The sequence below is a fragment of the Cyanistes caeruleus genome, chromosome Z (genome assembly GCF_971803275.1).
Source record: "Cyanistes caeruleus chromosome Z, bCyaCae1.hap1.1, whole genome shotgun sequence".
NCBI lineage: Eukaryota > Metazoa > Chordata > Aves > Passeriformes > Paridae > Cyanistes > Cyanistes caeruleus.
In genome coordinates, this window is record NC_141732.1 from 36,514,807 (window position 1) to 36,533,542 (window position 18,736).

General features: G+C 37.3%; 1 protein-coding gene and 2 long non-coding RNA genes across 7 annotated transcripts in view; 2 read left to right on the forward strand and 1 right to left on the reverse strand.

The window, feature by feature from the left end:
- HOOK3 (hook microtubule tethering protein 3) overlaps positions 1–18,736 on the forward strand; it is an 87,133-nt gene that overhangs the window by 36,281 nt on the left and 32,116 nt on the right. For 3 of the 5 annotated variants that reach the window (XM_086868178.1, XM_086868179.1, XM_086868180.1), the window contains exons 7-12: positions 6,598–6,660; positions 8,123–8,206; positions 9,229–9,392; positions 12,679–12,819; positions 14,325–14,526; positions 17,835–17,945. In XM_086868178.1, coding sequence (XP_086724304.1) covers positions 6,598–6,660; positions 8,123–8,206; positions 9,229–9,392; positions 12,679–12,819; positions 14,325–14,526; positions 17,835–17,945 — 765 coding nt within the window. The remainder of the gene's footprint in view (positions 1–6,597; positions 6,661–8,122; positions 8,207–9,228; positions 9,393–12,678; positions 12,820–14,324; positions 14,527–17,834; positions 17,946–18,736) is intronic. The other 2 variants (XM_086868181.1, XM_086868182.1) reach the window with 1 other exon arrangement.
- Positions 4,637–5,209, forward strand: LOC147648361 (uncharacterized). Its single transcript, XR_015280602.1, has 2 exons — positions 4,637–4,821; positions 5,173–5,209. It is a non-coding gene; the product is annotated as an uncharacterized LOC147648361 (long non-coding RNA).
- LOC111940888 (uncharacterized) lies at positions 15,002–18,385 on the reverse strand. Its single transcript, XR_002869753.2, has 3 exons — positions 18,290–18,385; positions 17,203–17,298; positions 15,002–15,121 (listed from the first exon to the last, which is right to left on the reverse strand). It is a non-coding gene; the product is annotated as an uncharacterized LOC111940888 (long non-coding RNA).

Below are 18,736 nucleotides of genomic sequence, written 5' to 3' on the forward strand. Positions count from 1 at the left end.
TTTGTACATTGAAGCCGCAAAATTTCATAAACTGTTAATTTTTTTAATGTTGAGTAGGCAACTAAAAAAGAAGAATTGGGTAACAGTGTTGTTTTGTCAGCTGTAGTGCTATGAATGGGGTAATGGTATGTAAAATGAGCATATATGAATAATACAATAGGCTGGTATGTTTTTAAAAGTCAGTGAGTATACTGCAGTGCATTTTGTAGAAGTGCTCTTCTGTGGTGAATGAAAAACCACAGTGTTAGCCACCGAAGTCCCCCTTTAAGTTACAAGAAGTCCGAAGTGCTTAGAGGATAAATGCCACTCTATAGATATTTACCACAGGGCTGGCCACTACCTAGGAAGGGCAGGAAACCATTAGTAATCTAGTTTCTTCTGAACCTGAACAAGAGAAACTAAATTGCACATTGAGCTTTAGAGCAGTTTCTCATCTCTGTAATGTCTGAATAGAGAAAGAAGTATCTGTGAGCCTAGAAGGGGATCTGTCCACAGTCATTACTTTGACCAGTGCTGTATCCATGCAGTCATACATTCAGTTGTCTATGTGTGGACTGCTGTCTGTAACATAGCAGAGAGGACTTTTGAAATGAGCGTGAAAAGAATCATTGTCTAAATCATCTTCCAGTAATTTGCAAGCACTACCAAGCACCAGTTTGCTGGAGTTTTGGCATATTTTACTTTCTTGTAAGTTTTGTAACTGTAATATACAGTGTTCTGGTGGATTTTTCTAGTGTTTTTTATTAAACCCAAATTGCAACATCACTGTCTTCTGCACCACCTTGAAATAGAAAACATTCTTTTATCTTCCTTCTTTGTGCTGAAAATCCATTCGATTTTTATAAAAGTTTCCTTTATTTGATAAAATAGCTAGACTTGAAGCAGCCCACAATTTTCGGCATTTGATGAGTAAACTTTGAATGTGTTCAGTGCTTGTGCCCTTTCTCTGAGATGATGAATAGAAGTAGGAAGAAATCACAAGGTGAGGGTATGTTCTTCTGGAACAGATTTTTAAAATTCAGTTAATTGAAAACCTTGCTCTTCAGCTACTGGCACAGTTCTGAGTGATTTTAATGCTACTTTCTAAGCTGCTTAGAAATGGGAGGCATTTCAGGACCAAATAAGGAGAATCTCAAGTGCTTAATAAAGACGCAGAAAAGTGTCAGACTTTGAGAGTAAGGCCTCTCTCCATTATTTTTCAATGGGCTTGGAGTTTGGAGAGGTCCCAGTCAGCTGGAAACTAGCAAATACTATTCCAGTTTTTGAGAAAGGAGGATGCTGTCAGTTATAGGCCTGTCTCACTTCAGAGCCTGGCAAAATTATGGAGAAGGTTATTCTGGAGGTTAGATCATAGCCAGCACAGATTGATATGGGAAGTCTTTAAAGGGGGGAGACTTCATGGTATTTTGTAAGGAGGTTTTTCTATTTCTTAGACTCATAGTAGCTCTTAGAGTTCAAGTGACTTAGAAAAAGCAGTATGTAGGAAATTAGCTATATATGCATATTTGAAAAGTTGGTATGTCACCTAATCCAAACATTTCAAAGCATTTGACATTGCACGTAGTCTTCAAAATTAGGTATGTCAGAAGATCTCTTTAAGCTTTACTGATGTGTTATGTAATTCAATTTTCTGTTTCAGCTGAGCATGTACGAATTTTTTTGATGCTTCTTTGGTTATTGTAAATCATCTTACTCATGAAAGTATGTCATGAGGCACAGTAGAACAAGCTCTCTTAATTTTTTTTATGGAAAAGCTGATTTTTCAGTCGAAGAAGTAGCATTCTACATGCTAAATTTACTCAGTTCTTTAATTTTTTATTAACCTGTGGTTCTTCATAATTTGTTTTCTTCACTTATTTAAATGTTTAAAATATGCTTTGTGCTTCATAAAGGTTTTATAAATGAAACAGTGATTTTCTGTTAGTTTTTAACTGTAGTCATATTGATCTGGTGTGTTGTCACCACTTAGAATCTGAGATGCTAATCTTCAGATGTAGGTATCAAAATGGAAGTCGTGCACAAGATACAAGATTGAATCCATCAGTATATGTAATGTAACAGTTTCTTTATTTCATGGCTTTCAGGTTTTTTAAAGGCCCAAAATATTTTCTTACAGAAATTATTTCCCCTGTTATTTATTTCCCACCCCCCCCCCCCTTTCCCACCCCCCCTTTTCCCCCAAGGAGGGAGTAGGAAAAGGTGCTTACTGTCTGGGGTAACATCAATGATGTTATTTCCATTTCTTGGCTTTGTGGGGGTTTTCCCTCCTCTATTTGTTCCTGGTTGTTTAAAGATTTATCTTGTCAAAAGTAAAATTACTTTTTTAATAGTTTGGAAATTATATAAAAGTATTTTATTGGGTCTATCAACAGATAGACTGGAGGTAGACTGAGTATCAATTGGAGGAAGAAGAAAGTCCTGCAGCCTTAAAGGATATAGAGTGTCAAACATAGCCATGACTTTGAAAGACTGATAAAAAGATGTTCTAAGAAAAAGAACTTGAGTATGGAAGCTAGGTTTTGACATTGCTTTGTGGGCACTTAAGTGAGCTTATACAGTATTACTAACTGTATAAAAAGCATTTCAGATAAAGCAAGTGTTTTGGATTTCAAAATCATCAACTAAATAGAGCAACTGTGTTTGCAAAATCCTGTGTAGGGGACAAAAGCTTTCATAATTCAGGTAATTCATGCAGGTTTTGTGATAGTTTCACCCCTTCCCTAATCTTCATGTATCCATGACAACACAGCTTGTTCACATTTTACAGTGAAAGCGGTTAAAAAGTGAAGGTTTTAATAATATAGGATTAGCAGACCTACAAGTGTTATGTAAGATATCATACCAAAGCTATGAGCATGAAAAATAATAGATGTAAAGGATTAACTGGGAGTGACAGCTGCTTCTTATAAAACGACACAAATAACTGTAAGAATTGGCATGCTGTCCGTGTTTAAATGCACCATTTAAAATTCAGACTGACCTCTATGCAAAATAAACCAGAAAAAAAACAGCCTGTAAATGCTAATTTCTAGTTTATTTCACTCTGGGAAGCTCTTAAGCAGGCTTTTCTTTCTCAAGTAGAAGCCTAGTGCAAGTGCTTGTATTTGCAAGCACATTATTAAGTCTGATTTTTATAATCTCTGCACATCATCCTCCATTAAAGTTGTATGTGAAAATAGGTGATTATACTATACTTACACTAAATGATGGGTTTGGAAATGAAAGCCAGTTCCAGTGCTGCAAAATTGTGAAGGTGAACCTTTATTCTCTTTGTAGTCTGGTCCTGAAGAAAACTTACAGCTGTGAAGGGAAAACGAGAAGGCCACTTCCTTCTGCTTTTTATTCTCTTGACTCATTTGAAATACAAATGAAATAAAGTTTGCCCCTCTAAACTCAAAAGTATTGCCATTGATCCACACCTCTCAAGACCACATACTGTAATATCATGCTTCAAGGTTGCATGTGGAAAACCTGTGACATCAATATTTCATTAATTTTTTCTGACTTTGAGCTTTTAAGTAAAGGAAATATATAGATATATGGAAATTAGCTTTAAGAATTATTAGCAACCTACAAGTATTGTAAGATTATTAATAAATAATGCAGAAAGAGCTGATGTGCCATTGAGCAGGTAATGAATTAAATGAGCATTTTTTAACTGTAAGTTTCAGTAATATCAGAGAATGCTGATTGACCGGAAACAAAGTCAAGAATAGGGAAAACTAGGTGAGCCTCTTATCTTTCATTTTTTAGGTGGATGCAAGGTATAGTGTGTGTTTCAAATTGATATACCTGTATTTATGGAATCTTATAAGTGAAAGTTTCTTTGAAATTTTAAGAAAAATCTGACTGAGAGAAGTCTGGGAAGGTGGGTGGAGTTGTTTGCTCTATTGGCTGTACTATTTATGATAAAGTTTCTGTTTCTCAGTGGGGAGAAGCTTTGTACAGATAAATCCTTTGTAATCCTGAAGCAGAGCATGGTCAAGGTATTTTCTTGCATGAACTCTTTACATATTTACAGTATGTGGGGAGAGGTATAGGGAAGAGATGGAAGCACTCCTTTACCATGATAATTCTACCTTTACATCCCACTTGTTCAAATTGTTTTACTGGTAACTGATGATCACAAGCTGGATTCCTGTGTTCCTTTTGAGTTATCTGGCAATCTCATTCTTGTTCTTTGTCTGATTGTAGTGCTGGACACAAAACTCCCTTAAATTTCATATTGAACTTTTCCACTATACAGACCACAGACCATCCAATTACAAGGTGCTTTCTATTGCACTGAGTCATGTGAGATACATCTATCTGCACATACATCTGTGCTCTTGGCCTTGGTGCCTTGTTCACATTTCCCCATGACGTTCTTAACGTATCCCAAGGAGTGAAATTCATATATGCAGCGTGCATTCACGATACACCCAGACTATGTATCTCCAGTACCTAATCCTACTACTACTCCAGGAAGCGTCCATGCCTGGACATTTCTGGTAAGGGTTCTCAAGGACAGGATGTTTTGGGAGAGATGGCAAAACTTGCTGAAGAAAATAAGGATTACATTATTAGCCATGGCCTGCGTTACGTCAAGTCACAGAAAGCAGTGACACCACAGTGGCCTCTGGTGGGTTGTGTGGTCACCTGTATTCCTTGAAGTCTTGGACAGGCCTGTTGAGCTGGTTTTTCAAAGAGGAATTTGTGTGAGGGCCAGAAAGGGGTGGTGGCTGTTAGGGATATGTTGTACACCCTTGCAGGCTGCATGCAGCCTGGGACCTGCCTGTTGGCAAGTGCTGACTTAGCAGTGGCATTTACTTGTGTCCATGTGTGAGTACATGTGTCTGAAATGTGTTTGTGCACAGCATTGTAGAATATAAAATATAGAGAAGAGTTCAGTGTTTGGCTAATATGGAATATCCCTGTTAGTCATCTGGAAAAGCTGGTGAAATTTAGGATTCAAAGTGTGTATGAATATCACAGAGCAGGGAGAGACTGGGAAGTTTTGTTTAAATTATAATCAGCTTAGAAAACAGGGTCCTAAATTGAAAACAAGTTTGTAATTCCATTATATTTGGTAATGAAAAAGATGAGACTTCATTTTTTAGGAGACAGCTCTGGATGCTAGAGACTTTCTAATTGTTGCATAGAATGTGGGCTTGATGTAATGCTTCTTTGTAGTTTGTCATTGTAAAGATGTAGTGGAAAATAGAAGAAATATGGAAATATTATCAAGGTCTGAGGAGGACTGCTGAGGGGAGATAGATTAATCTAAATTATGCAGGTGAGTCCCAGTTAAGGAAATGGGGAAAGTGAAAGAAATGTAAGTTTATGTATTTGAATGATGTAAATGTCAAACAGATTTTTCACTTGTACATGGTGGTATAAACAGACAGGATTGAAAAGTGAAGGCTTTGTGCAGTGTATCCCAAAAGACCTTGCTAAGGAAAACAGTGCAAAAGCATTGATTTCTGGAAAGAATAAAGGAAGTACTGTCTCTGGAGAGAGTTACCAGGCTAGAGAGGGGATTCCATGCAGAAATCTTGTCCTGATTTTGGTTGGGATAGGGCCTTTTTAATTGTAACTTTCATGAATCGTGTCAATGGAGAGCTCTTAGAATATTTTGTGTTTGGACAGAAACCATCAGTGCCCTTCTGTAAGGACGCCTTTTGAATCGGTTACAGTGTATTTCTCATTTGTGAGACTGTTCCTGTTTTTGTCTTACAACTTTTAGTAAGAATATTCCCTTCCTATGTTTGCTTGAGCTGTGTGGGAGGAGGTTGCTGCGCTACGACTTTCGCTACATTTGATTTCACTTTTTACTTTTACCCAGCTGCAGCTGATCATTAGGTTACTATCAAAACTTACTTAGCAGCTTTTTTCTTTCTTTTGATCAGTACCTCGATCAGTTTTGTAGGATTTAATTTGAGGGTTTGTATTGAGGGTTTGGCTGGAGTTGTTTTTGATTTGTTTTGTTGCGTTGTTTTTTTGAATGTTCTGTGAGGAAACCACTATCAGTTATTCCTGCACTGAAGTAGTACACAAGGAATTGTAATACTCATTTCAGGAGTGCACTCTACTGAATTACTTCTTAAGGTTGAAAATTACAGGCAACTCCAGAACAGAATTTTGATCATCTTTGTTTTGCACTAGTAGTTGAGAAAGATATGTCCTGGAGTTGTGTGAAATAAAGAAATAAATTTATGTTAATATCCAGGTAATGGAACTATGAAAAAGCCTCTCACTAGCAGAGAAAAATTAAAGATAGGTCTTGGATGGTGTGCTGATATCTACTGTCATTCCAATGCCACTGCAGTAAAGTCTTTAGTGGGATGTTCTGTAGGCTTATCATAGACAAAGAATGTGCATTGTCAAAAGAAAAAGAGATGATGTAAGTTTTTTTTTATAGCGCTCTAAATAATTATGAAGATATTTTCTCATTCTTGTTTCTGAATATGTCATATATAAAAATGAAGTTAAAAACTTTAACGTTAATTCAGATTAAAGCTCCCAAAAGTGAAAATCAGCTTGGTATTTCATTGAAACTTAGATTTTAATGTAAAAGTAAATTTTTGCTTTTTCTAATCCAGTGTAATCTAATTGCAGTTGATGAGTAAAGAATCTCCAGTCTCTGTTGGAAATGATGCTTACGTTGACCTTGATCGGCAGGTATCTAAGACTAGATGTTTCTTTTACTTCAATTATAGCATGTCAGTGGCCATATTAAGAACTCAGTCTTTTTTTTTCCTTTATTCATTAAAGGGTGTTGTGGAAAAGTAAAATAAGAAGTAAAAACCTTAATTTTAGTATTTCAAGTACTTCAGCTTTATAAATTGAGTTTATATTTTATTGAGCTCCTATTGTGTATTTAAAGGATGTAGACTAGTTGGTTTGAAAAACCAGTCTATCTGTATGACATAAAAAAGCAGAACAGCAGATTGATACAAATCTTTAGTCATGGAGAAAGAAAGGGAGGTCAAAAAGGTGTACGGTTTGAATAAATGTTTTTATATGAGTTCCTACTTCCAAAGTCTGTTAAAAAAAACCCCAAAAGACTGCTTCTATGGGAATCCTGGAACTGCTGCAAAATAGAAAAGAAGTTTTTAAATACTTGTTACTTCTTACTTTTATACACCTTCCTGGTGTGATATATTTAAAAATAGACAAACCTTTTTTTTTTTTTCCCACTAGCTTATCCTCATACTAATGCTGTCATGTTTCCTCAGATTTTTTTTTTCTAATTGAGAAGAAGAGTAGTACAGTGGTTCTCACTGTATTTGTCCATTATGCTTTCTCTACAGAAATATGTAAATTATTGCAGATGAAATAAATTAGTTGTATGTAAACAGGTCCATTAGAAATAAACTTGCGAATGCAAGGTATGATGATGTTGTTTGAGAAAGCATTTAAACTCATCATATATAATAGTACATATATATCTGTATCTATATACACAGCGTACATGAACCTATTTTATCAGACCAGTTTTCTTGTAGCTATGTTTTCTGTTATCCTAACTGCCTTCATTTGCAAGCCAGTGAGATGCATATCTTTAAGCATTAAGCCTTTGAAGGGAAGCATTGGAATATTCCCCAGTACTTATAAGGTTCCGTGTCCTTTTTTACAAGAGTAGGCTTCTCTGTCACATATTAGTTTTGTTCCTGTTGTGCACTAGAAGTAGCTCCCAGAGTAGAGGGATTTTACCCTAATTGTCCATTCCCTGTATCCCACCTTCCAGTCCTTTCTGTATTTCAAACATAGATTGAGAATTGAAATTATACACTCTTCGTGTCTGTAAAGAAAAGTGGTATTGACAGTTCTTTTCAGTATAGAGATCTGGTGAGTTCTTCAGACCTAATTTCTCCTGGAGTTTTTGACTCAATTTATAGAGTAGATGTGATAATTCTAATCTAAGAGCAAATACTACTTTTAGGTACATTTACTTTTTACTGATATGCAAACTAAACAGTATTCACATCTGCTTCTTTTTTTTCTTTATGTAAGAATTGCTCAGTTTTTCAGAAAATTAATATATTACCTAAATGTAAAAATAGTTTTACAGCCACGTAGTTCAGAATATTTTTAAATTACAGAGAATGATGAAAATGTAAACATTTCTTGTTTATGGTAGCTGAAGAAAACTACAGAAGAATTAAATGAAGCCCTTGCAACAAAAGAAGAAATTGCCCAGAGATGCCATGAGTTAGATATGCAGGTAAGTTTGCTATAGAGTCCATATCAATTTTGATGTGGAGAAAAGACATGGTAACTTCGAGGTGGCTGACAATAAGTACTAGCATATTGAAACATTTTTAGAAGGGGGTTGAAAATGGCACAGTAGTTGTTTTGTTTTTCGCTTGTGCTAGCAGAATGAATGTCATTGTTTTCTTATCGTGTTTCCGTGTTGTCAGTATTATGATTCATACTAGCAAAATTTCTTTTCATTCAGTTAGGAAGGGTTTGAGCTGTGTGGTAAAACTTTTGCCATAGAGAGCTAATACAAGTTCTGCTGCTGTAATAGTTCCAGTTAATAGTTAAATCCCAGTCAGAAGTTGCTGTAGACCATTAAAAGTGTACAGATTTAGACTAAGCCTTACTGTATGTAAATCAATACTCATCTGGAAGACATGAGAAATGTGAAGGGGGAGCCCTGAAAGGTATTGCTATTGCAACCCTACTTTGAAATACTAATTCAGGTTTCTTGTAGTTCAGTAACTGTTGGAATTAATAAAGCTGATCTTTGCTTGCCATGGTTAGTATATGAACCCACGTGTCAGGTCTTGGAGAACTTTGGGTTCTTTGCACTACCACCTGTTTTCATTGTGTTAGTGGAAACTGAGCCATCTTCGGGATTGTGTTCTTCTTTCAGTCCTGCTTGCAGATGGCCTATACTGTGGAGAGCTAGTTCTATTTGTAGGCAAAGTATGAAGATTTTACTACAATGAAGTTACCTTCTGCCTTAACAGACTTTTTTTTAAGTGCTTGTGTGACATATGTAGAAGAACTATTATGTTTCTTGAGTTGGAACTATGTCCCTAATGTTGCAGTATGTTGGTTACATCACATAGTAATTGAATATCTATTAAATGACACAGAGTGTACTTGTGAAATGTGATTAGTGAAGCCTTTGTGTTTCTGTTTGTGGGCTCTGTTGATACTTCATTAGGATTATGAAAAAATTCTGCTTTTTGTATCTGGGTATGTTAATTATTTCTGTTCATACTTTTATTATAACAGGTTGCAGCCCTCCAAGAGGAGAAGAGCAGCCTGCTTGCCGAGAACCAGATTCTGATGGAACGTTTAAATCAATCTGATTCTATTGAAGATCCCAACAGTCCTGCAGGTCGTAGACACCTGCAGCTGCAGACACAGCTAGAACAGCTCCAAGAGGAAACATTCAGGTAGAAGAACTACATTTGGTTGGGTTGTTTGTTTGTATCTGGAAATAGTGGTGACTCAGACACTTCTGTTTCTGCTGCAAATATGAATTAGTATAATGGATGGTGCATAACCACAGTAGTACAGTTTTTAAAGTGATACATACATTATAATTTTGCTCTTTACAAGATTCAGCATTAAAAAAAGCACAGTTTCTTAATGCTGAAGTGCTTTTTACATCACTCTCTCGTGAGTTACTTTGAATTGCTTGTGTGCTGTTACTTCACCCATGTCTTGCAAAGTCAGGGAGAATTAAAAGTAGCATGCTTTTCTATATGCAAATTATTCTAACTGTATTTTGAAGGTCTGCTAATTCCTAGATGAAAGTTTGCTACAGGCTGTACTGCTGGTGGCATTATATACATAGCAAAATATGTCCCTCTCTGAATTTGAAAACAAATTTCAGAGATGATGAAAGATAGAGATTATCCATGTATGAGTTGTGCACTTTATTTACATTTCCCCAGTGTGTGAAAATACGGCTCCTCTTTGAACATCCTTCCTGGTCCTCTTGATTGTTGCTTTCAGGCTGTGTAAGCCTAATTCCACTGAAGAAAGCTGGTTCACTTCACTGTAACCTTTTCATTCTCTTTGTCATACTTTCCTTCTCCTTTTTTTGTGTGAAATCACATTATTTCTTTCTTTACACTGCCAGTTTTTCTTTTGCTGTATTCTTCTCATTGCCTTTTTCCAATTCTTACAATATATATGCCATGTTACTTTTCTTTTTTTGTCTGTTTTGCCGTTTTTGCAATTCCTCTTGCTAAGCCTCCTTTCTTGCTTATTCTGACATATTTCCCATCAGTTCCCTTGAAAAACATTCAGTGCTTCTCTTTCACGACTAGTGCCTGGTTTTCCTCTTTTTAGATGTCTACCATGTAAAGGAATAAAATAATTACAATGTCCTCTCTCCATGCTCTGCAGTGATTCCTACCTGAGTCTGGTATCAATTACTGTATGAACAGATTTTATCCCTCTGTTCAATATCTGTACTGCTTGTTACTGTAATTCCAGGTTCAGAAAGTCTTTTGAAGTCATTTTCATATGTAAGACTGACTCATTCCTGGCCTCCTTTACCTCTTTCCCCTGTCTTCTAATGCCAATTTGTATGTGTTGCTTCCAGTTCTGCCTGATTAAGCAGGACATATGTACAGCTTAGCTGGTGCCTAGTGCAGTACATCATTTTACCTCCTAGTGCATCCTTGTGCTTTGACTGTTCTGGTTTTTCGTAATCCAAATCTTGATTGCTTCTGTTTTGGATGACTTAAAGATTTTCTTTTGTCTCCATTCTTGTGTATTGTTTTTGGATTCTTTGACTTTTTCTTTCCCTCATGCCCTTACTTATCTCCTATCCTGGATTTTTTTTTTTTCTAATTTCAGAGCAAAATCACAGTAGGACTTCATGTTCTGGTTTGTGTGGAAGCCTACCACTGGTCTCAGCCCACGTGTTGAGACCGGTGGTTTCACGTGATTTGGTGTCTTGGAGCAGAAAGACAGACTCTAGCCCAGTTGTCTGAAACTGAAAGCTTTAGTAGTACCAAAACAGCAAACACTAAACTGCACAGGGTATATGGAGTGAACTAGGGGGAGTTCAGAGAGGGTTAATGCATTCACTATCCCTGGGTCTAGGGTCTGACCAGGGGCGTGTGTAAACTTGGATAAGGGGAGGAGTTTAAGGGAAGGATTCAGAAGGGAAGGGCGATTAGGAATATTAAAATTTCTGCTGCAAAACATAGCCAACCATAATTCATAGAGAGCAAAGGACTTTCTAGCTAGATTAGCATAACAGGAACAGGAGGAATTATGGGGGCAAAACTTACTCACTCTCACATAGAGGGATTTTTCCATGGCCTTAGGCTGTCCTGTAGCATCTCTTTATTACATTCAACCCCAATTTTGTGTCCTCTTCCATTCATTCAAAATACTTTGAAAAAGTTTCTACTACTTAGTCCCTTTGTTCACTGCCAGAGCTTTACCTATGGATAGTGTATGCAAGCAGTTTAGCAACTTTGGTCAGAGTTCTTTACTTGCTAACTAGATAGTCCAGTTGTCCAGATGTACTGAGCATGCATTGCTTCTTTAGGAATAGATATTAAAGCCACTTCCATGAGAGATCTATAGCATTTATAGTCTATGGCCACAAAAACCCCCTGCAGTGCCACAGGCTGGGGACAGAGTGGCCTGACAGGAAGGGGCCTGGGGGTACAAGTGACAGCCGACTGAGCATGAGCCAGCAGTGTGCCCTGGTGGCCAAGAAGACCAATGGCATCCTGGCCTGGATCAGGAGTGTTGTGGCCAGCAGGAGCAGGGAGGTCATTCTCTCCCTGTACTGGGCACTGGTGAGGCCACACCTGGAGTGCTGTGTCCAGTTCTGGGCCCCTCAGTTCAGGAAGGACGTTGAGACGTTTGAGAAAGTCCAGAGGAGGCAACGAGGCTGGTGAGGGGCTTGGAACACGAGCCCTGTGAGGAACGGCTGAGGGAGCTGGGGTTGTTTATCGTGGAGAGGAGACTCAGACCGTGACCTTATCACTCTGCACAATTTCTTGGAAGATGTTTGTAGGCAGGAGGGGGTCAGTCTCTTTCTCCAGGCAACAACTGACAGGAGGAGAGGACACAGTCTCAAGCTGTGCCAGGGGAAATAAAGGCTGAATATTAGGAAAAGTTTTTTATGGCAAGAGTGATAAAGTACTGGAATTGTCTAACTGGGGAGGTGGTGGAGTCACCACCCCTGGATGTATTTAAAAACAGACTGGATGTGGCATGGTTTAGTTGAGGTGTTAGGGCATGGGTTGGACTCGATGATCTTTAAGGTCTCTTCCAACCTTGTGATTCTGTGATTTCTAACATCTAACAATCAAGCCATTATTGTTGGAGGTAGATGAGTTGGAGAGCTGAACAGAATCTTAGAATAAAGATGTTATGTTAAAACTCTGGATGTCAAAAGATGAAAAAAGATGAAAATTTCTCAAGCTTCCCTTGTGAAAAACTACTGCTGTAGAAGGAAACCTTAGGTTTTGTCTTTGAGAACATACGTTTCCTTGTGAATTTTCAAATAGAAAGACTGATACTAAATTGGGAGCATTGATAAAGTCAATCTGCTATCACATTTTGAATAGGCACATTGGGTTGTTGTTTTCCTTCACTGCAGCAGGAGGCCATTTCATGGGTTCTTAGAAAGAAGATGATGAGGAAAGGTAACTGTTGCTCAGGGTAAGAAATTATTTCCTGGGGTTTTTTTCATTCCTACAGATTAGAAGCTGCCAAAGATGACTATCGAATACGCTGTGAAGAACTAGAAAAGGAAATTGCGGAATTGAGACAACAAACAGAAGAGCTTACTACACTGGCAGAGGAGGCTCAGTCTTTGAAAGATGAGATAGATGTACTCCGGTAAATTTCGTTCCATTAACTCTCTTTTAACTACTACCTTTTAATCTATATAATTTGTGTACTTAATCAACATTATCTTTCGTTTAAATAATTTAATATTAAACATTTCCAATGCCAAGATTCTTTGGATCCTCCAGTTTAGGTACACAGACTGACACACAATTCTGCTTTAGTAAAATAGTTGTTTATTTTGTATCTAATCAATAACTATTAATAATCCTAGTAGTTCTGTGCCAATTTATGGTTATAACAGGGCACTCACTGGTCTCTTTGAGTATGCAGTATTCACCTTCATTGTGTCCCGGGCATCTGTTCTCATCAGAAAACTAGGCTGTTTCCTTTTCTGGGTTTGCATTGCTTGGACTTTGGGTGGTGCTTTTGGTTTATCATGTAATATTAATATGAAAAATATCTGTTCCAGCTCTCATTCCCATTGGAATTTATCAACAAAAGTTGTCATGATTTGATGATACTAGGGGTTTATAGGGTGGGAAAGCCCTTTTCACTATGGAGCATATTCCTTCAGTATTGGCATCTACTGCCATGGGTTATTCAAGAGTAATTACCTATTCTCTCCAGCAAGGCTTATATACTACTCCTATTCCTGATTCACCAGCAGCCTTCTACCAAAGCTATCTGTCTGTATCCCTTCTGTCATTAGTACAAGGAACGAACCCATCAGGCTGCGTAAACTGTGTGGATGGTGGCATGGGTTCAAAAAGCAATTCCTTGTTACAAGAGAGAGGCCCTGTACCTCACTGAGGATTAAACAGAGCTGGCCTGCCTCCTTGTCCTATAAACTGACCCATTAATTCATTGGGAGATTTCCTGGATTTCACAGGAAGTTTGGTCTGTAAATTGGTTCATTCTGAAATGAAACTGGAAACAGTAATAGCAGAGGTTGTTGGGGGAGGTGAGGTCTACTGTAATCTTGGCAGTGCAGCAGGTGGATTGCTAAAACTTTCAAAAGCTGAAGCCTGGTGTTTTTTAATGGTTTTTTGGGTTTTTTTTTTAAGAAGGAATCAAGTTTCAAAATTGTTATGGTGCTTTTGTTTTGTTATGGTGTTTTTGCTTGGTATAGACCAAGTAGAATTTGCCAGAGGAATCTTTATGATTTTATTCCTAGTTATAAGTAAAACAGATTGGATGGCGGAAACTTTTCTTCTTTACCCTTATAAAATTTAGGACAGAAGACAATTTAGGATTGAAAGGAAATTGGTGGGAGTGAGGTTATTTTTAGCTATTATGTTAGAATTGGAAACAGATAAGGAAGTTGTGTTAGGAAGAGGGATAGGGTCTAAAAGAACCTTCCAGCAACTCTTGTAGTTGATAAATAGTTGTGGAAAGAAAGACAGTTTACTAGGAGGATATGATTGCCTTATTGTTTTCCGCATGGTGCCTCAGAATGTTTACTGCAGTAAGAACAAATAGTGAAGAAGCATTTAAAATTCTGTTAGTTCTGTTAGTTTTCAGAGTTCAAATTTGATACAAATCTGTCTCTTCAGGCATTCTTCTGATAAAGTAGCCAAGTTAGAAAGCCAGGTAGAGTCATACAAAAAGAAATTGGAGGACCTGGGTGATTTGCGGCGTCAAGTGAAGCTTTTAGAAGAGAAGAATACAATGTACATGCAAAATACCGTGAGCCTGGAGGAAGAGCTAAGGAAGGCCAATGCAGCACGCAGTCAGCTGGAAACATACAAGAGACAGGTGAGAACAGGCATCATTAGTGCAATACTACTCTGTATTGTTCAGCACTTTGTCTTCATAACATGGCTAATACCTCAAAATAAAAAAAAAAACCTAGGAAGAAAACAACTCCTTTTTAGAAGGCTTCCATATTTTGTACATGCTTGCAACCTTTGTTCTCCTTTCCTGCAATTTTTGTCATTACTACAAGTTTGTTACTATGTCAAAAAGCAGTATTTCTTGCATTTAAAAACTCAACAGATGTTAAGTTTTGTTTTCTTTTCTAAAATGATTCCAAATTCATATTCAGTAGCAGGGCTTGAATTGGAGGTTTTCCTTTCACAAAAAGTATCTACTTTTCACTTAAAGTTTTCCAGCAGTGAGGAACACACCACAGCTGAGGTAAGTTGTTCCTGTGGTTAAATAAGCAATTTTTTAAAGGTTTTCATTTGTCTGATACATCTGAATTTTTCCACTTAAAAAGAGAGAGGCTCACATATCATCCTTGTTGTCTATATGCACCTAGGGGAATATGAAATATGTCACCAGCACATTCCGTGGAGTGGTAGGCATCTGTTTATCCTCCTGCTTATCCAAGTGCCATGCGATGCTGTTTCTGTAAAGGTGGAAGATGTGCTTAATCTTCTTTCTGTTTCTATACTCCAGGGACACGATATCATTCTGGTATTCTTGTTACAGAGCTGGACAGCATGGTTGATTAAAGCAGTAGTGCCTGCTCTGTATTTCTGCCTGATTGAATGATCACAGCACAGGGCTCCCTGTATGTCAGTTTACTGTAGAATAAAGTATAGAAACAAGCACTAACAATGTTGAAAGCCCAGGAGCAGTGTGTCTGCCTAAGACTTGGTAGACTTTTTCCCTGTGCTTAAATCAGTGTTTAAAACAACTAGTTTCAGCCTATGTGGGCTAATTTTGAATACAGCCCAAATGATATTACCAGAAAAATGATCTTGGACAAGAAAAATGTCCAAGAGGGCAAAGAGAAAAGTAAATGTGGAAAGGAATGGTCTTCCACACATGAGTAGTAAGTATCAAGTTTGCAGGCAACCTAGTCTTTTGCTCCATGAAACAGCTGAGCATGTGATATTGTTATGTAATCTCAACATCTGCATTTGATTCCTCTTATTTCACCAACCAAAAGGATTTTGGAAGGGCCAGTCCCATCATTTATGCTGCTAAAGTACTCCTTTTCTTCATTATTTCCTGTATTTTATGGGTAGGATTTCCAGTATAAGGAGCTGTTGTTTGGTGCAAAACTGTTTACTGGCTGGGACTGGGATAAACCTCAGGTGTCCTGTGGCAGATGTGTTTTCTTCACCTAAAACAGTAGTGTCTCAAAATGAACACTCTGTGGTTGTCTTCAGTGTCTGTAAGACTGGGCTCCTGTTGAGACCTGGCTGTGACTCATAAGCCACATTTTTTTTTTTCTGGAAATCCTAAATTGTGCTTTCAGAATTAAGCCAGATATAAGGTTCATGATGTTATGTCACTGCTGAGTACTAGTGTGCTCCTGTAATGGAATATGTCTTGTCTGGTGTTTCAAGGATCCAGCCCCACTCATGAGGATGCCGTTAGAGAGTTAATTCTTTGGCTTAGAATCATTGTGCTATGCAGATAAAAGTGGTTGATTCAAATTCCTGTAGTAATCTGCAAGGAAACTGCATCTCCACTGCACAGAGCAGTTTCTGTGAGGTGAGATTGAGTGGTGGTGTTTTGTTTTCACTCTTCTGAGAGCAAGCACAAGCCTTTTCTAAGAAACTTTATTTCAGCATAATGAATTGAAATGTGAAGACTGCAGGATAATATATGTAATTTTAATTCAGCCCCTTTGTGCATGTGCATTCTGATACATAGTTAACAGTATGTTTCGCTTTTCTTTGTTGCAAGATTCCTGCTTTACTCATTCCACACACAGATAATGCTTATTAAATGTGATGGCAGTTCATTTTTTTTTTAGTCTTCTGCATTACCATGAAACTGCATGTTTTTCTATACACTCACAAGTCCTAATTCAACACAGATTTATTTCCTGCAGTGTTTTTCTACATACCATTACCTTAGCATGATTGATTACAAGCAGAAATGCATTTGTTTCCATTTGAGGTGAAAATACTCATATTTTGCAGGTGGTGGCACTGTCACTGGTGAAGGCTTGCAGTTTTTTTGTTATACCTTCAGTTATTCTGATAGCCCCAGTGATTGATGTCACATTTGGAAAATTAAATATTTTCATATCTAGCTTGTTCATTTATTTAATCTCAGAAAATGCGGGCCTGTGCTGGTTTTGTAGTCTTTAATTTAAGAACAGCAGCAAAGTCCTTCTCTAGGACTTAAGACCTTGCATATTTTAGGCCTTGTAGTTATTTTGATATAGTTGTACACATTGAAAATAAAAGGCCATCAGAACCACTGGGGAAGCTTGATGTATATATGGGCACTGCTTAATCACTTCCTTTGCTATCTAAAGGCCATGAAAAAGACTTCTTATAAATTGCTTCAGAAGAAACTGTAGGTCTTTAGCGGAGTCTTCATTCAGCTTTTGTATTTGCAGATCAGTCTTTATTTAGCTTATTTGCTTCCATGCTCTATGCATTATGAGCTTTACTAGTGTTCTGGGAATTAATCTTTGCTAGTAAAGGCTGAAAGTTTTGAAAAGGGAAGACTTCACTGATTTACCTTCTGTTGTGCTCAGCTTTCATATTTCTGCTCACTTAATTTTAGGAGCTCTCTACTGATCCGTAGTTGAAAGCATACGTGAGGCAGTGTTTTTTGCTGAAATAAAGAAAACCGTTTGGATCCTGTGGCTGAGTCTTAGTGTACTAAAATTTATTAGGACATCTCAGTTTAGGGAACGTTACCTGGCTGCATAAATTAGTAGTTGAATTTTGAGTGAGGTTCATGAAATAAAGTTAGCAAAAGGTATAGATAATTTGTTTTCATCAGGGTCTTTTCTTTTTACTAGGCTTTTCAGAATGCAGAAAGATTTTTCTGCTGTTCTGAAGCTTTTTGATCCCTAGAACTACACAGCTTTTTTTCTGTAAACCTTGCTTGAGCTTAAATTCTTGTTTTCAGATGTACTGAAAATACTTCCCATCTTTTCTATCTTTTGCTTGCACTAAGACCTAATATTTGAATGCTTTTTATTTTGCTGAAACACAGAACAATGGATGAAAGAAGTTTTAGGATGTCCTATAAGTAACTATTTCACTTGTTTTACGACATGACTTGTGGTGCATTGTAATTGGCTACTTTGTCTTGTGTATTTTGTTTAACATTTGCAGACACATTATTGATTCTTGTTCTCACAGGCAGTTGAACTACAAAACAGGTTATCTGAAGAATCCAAGAAAGCTGATAAATTAGATTATGAATGCAAACGACTGAAAGAAAAAGTAGACAGCCTCCAAAAAGAAAAAGATGTAAGTGCCAAGGTGTTACTTTTTGTTAGCAACTATAGCAAATTTGTATCTTTATAACACAGAGATATGATAATTATAGTTAGCCATCTTCTTAAATTAGGAAGTCTTTTTTCCTCTAAAGTTTTTCTGATGTTTGTGTACAAGATACTTTTAAACCTAAGAATTGTACAGCAAGGACTCAACTGACTGTCCAAAAACTTATGCAACTTATTTTTAAGAGGAAAAGCCTTCATATTTGGCATTTGAAGTTGTTTCCTGACTGTTTACCGTGAGAAAGTTAATAAATACCCAGGGTAATTATTATGTATTCTGGAAAGCTATTTACAACAGTGTTTTTGCCGTACCATCCTAGAACTAAATTCCCATTGCTTTTTTTTCTTAAGGCATTCTTTGAGGTACCGTCAGCATGCTTCTCTTTGTGGAGTCACCACTAGTGTAGCAAGAGACTTAGTAGTTGTGTAGAGGGAAATGTCCTTTGTGACAATCTCACCATTTATGACAGCTCCTTGTTGTACTGCCAGTGTGGAACACACAGGGTAGATAGCAGTCTATGCCCTTCCTCTTGTGCCATTTTCTGCTAGTGATTCTGCAATTAGTTGCTCTGTATTCTCTTGCTGAGATTGATCCTTCAGACTTCTCTTACACACTGTCATTTCTCATCAGTTAATTTCAGCTTGTTTCTTTGGAATGTATATGCAGGTGCCTCAAACTAACTAAAATCAAGGTCAGCAGTTGACGCTAGCAGTTTCTTAGGCATATTTTAATTATAAATCCATTGATCCAACTGCCAG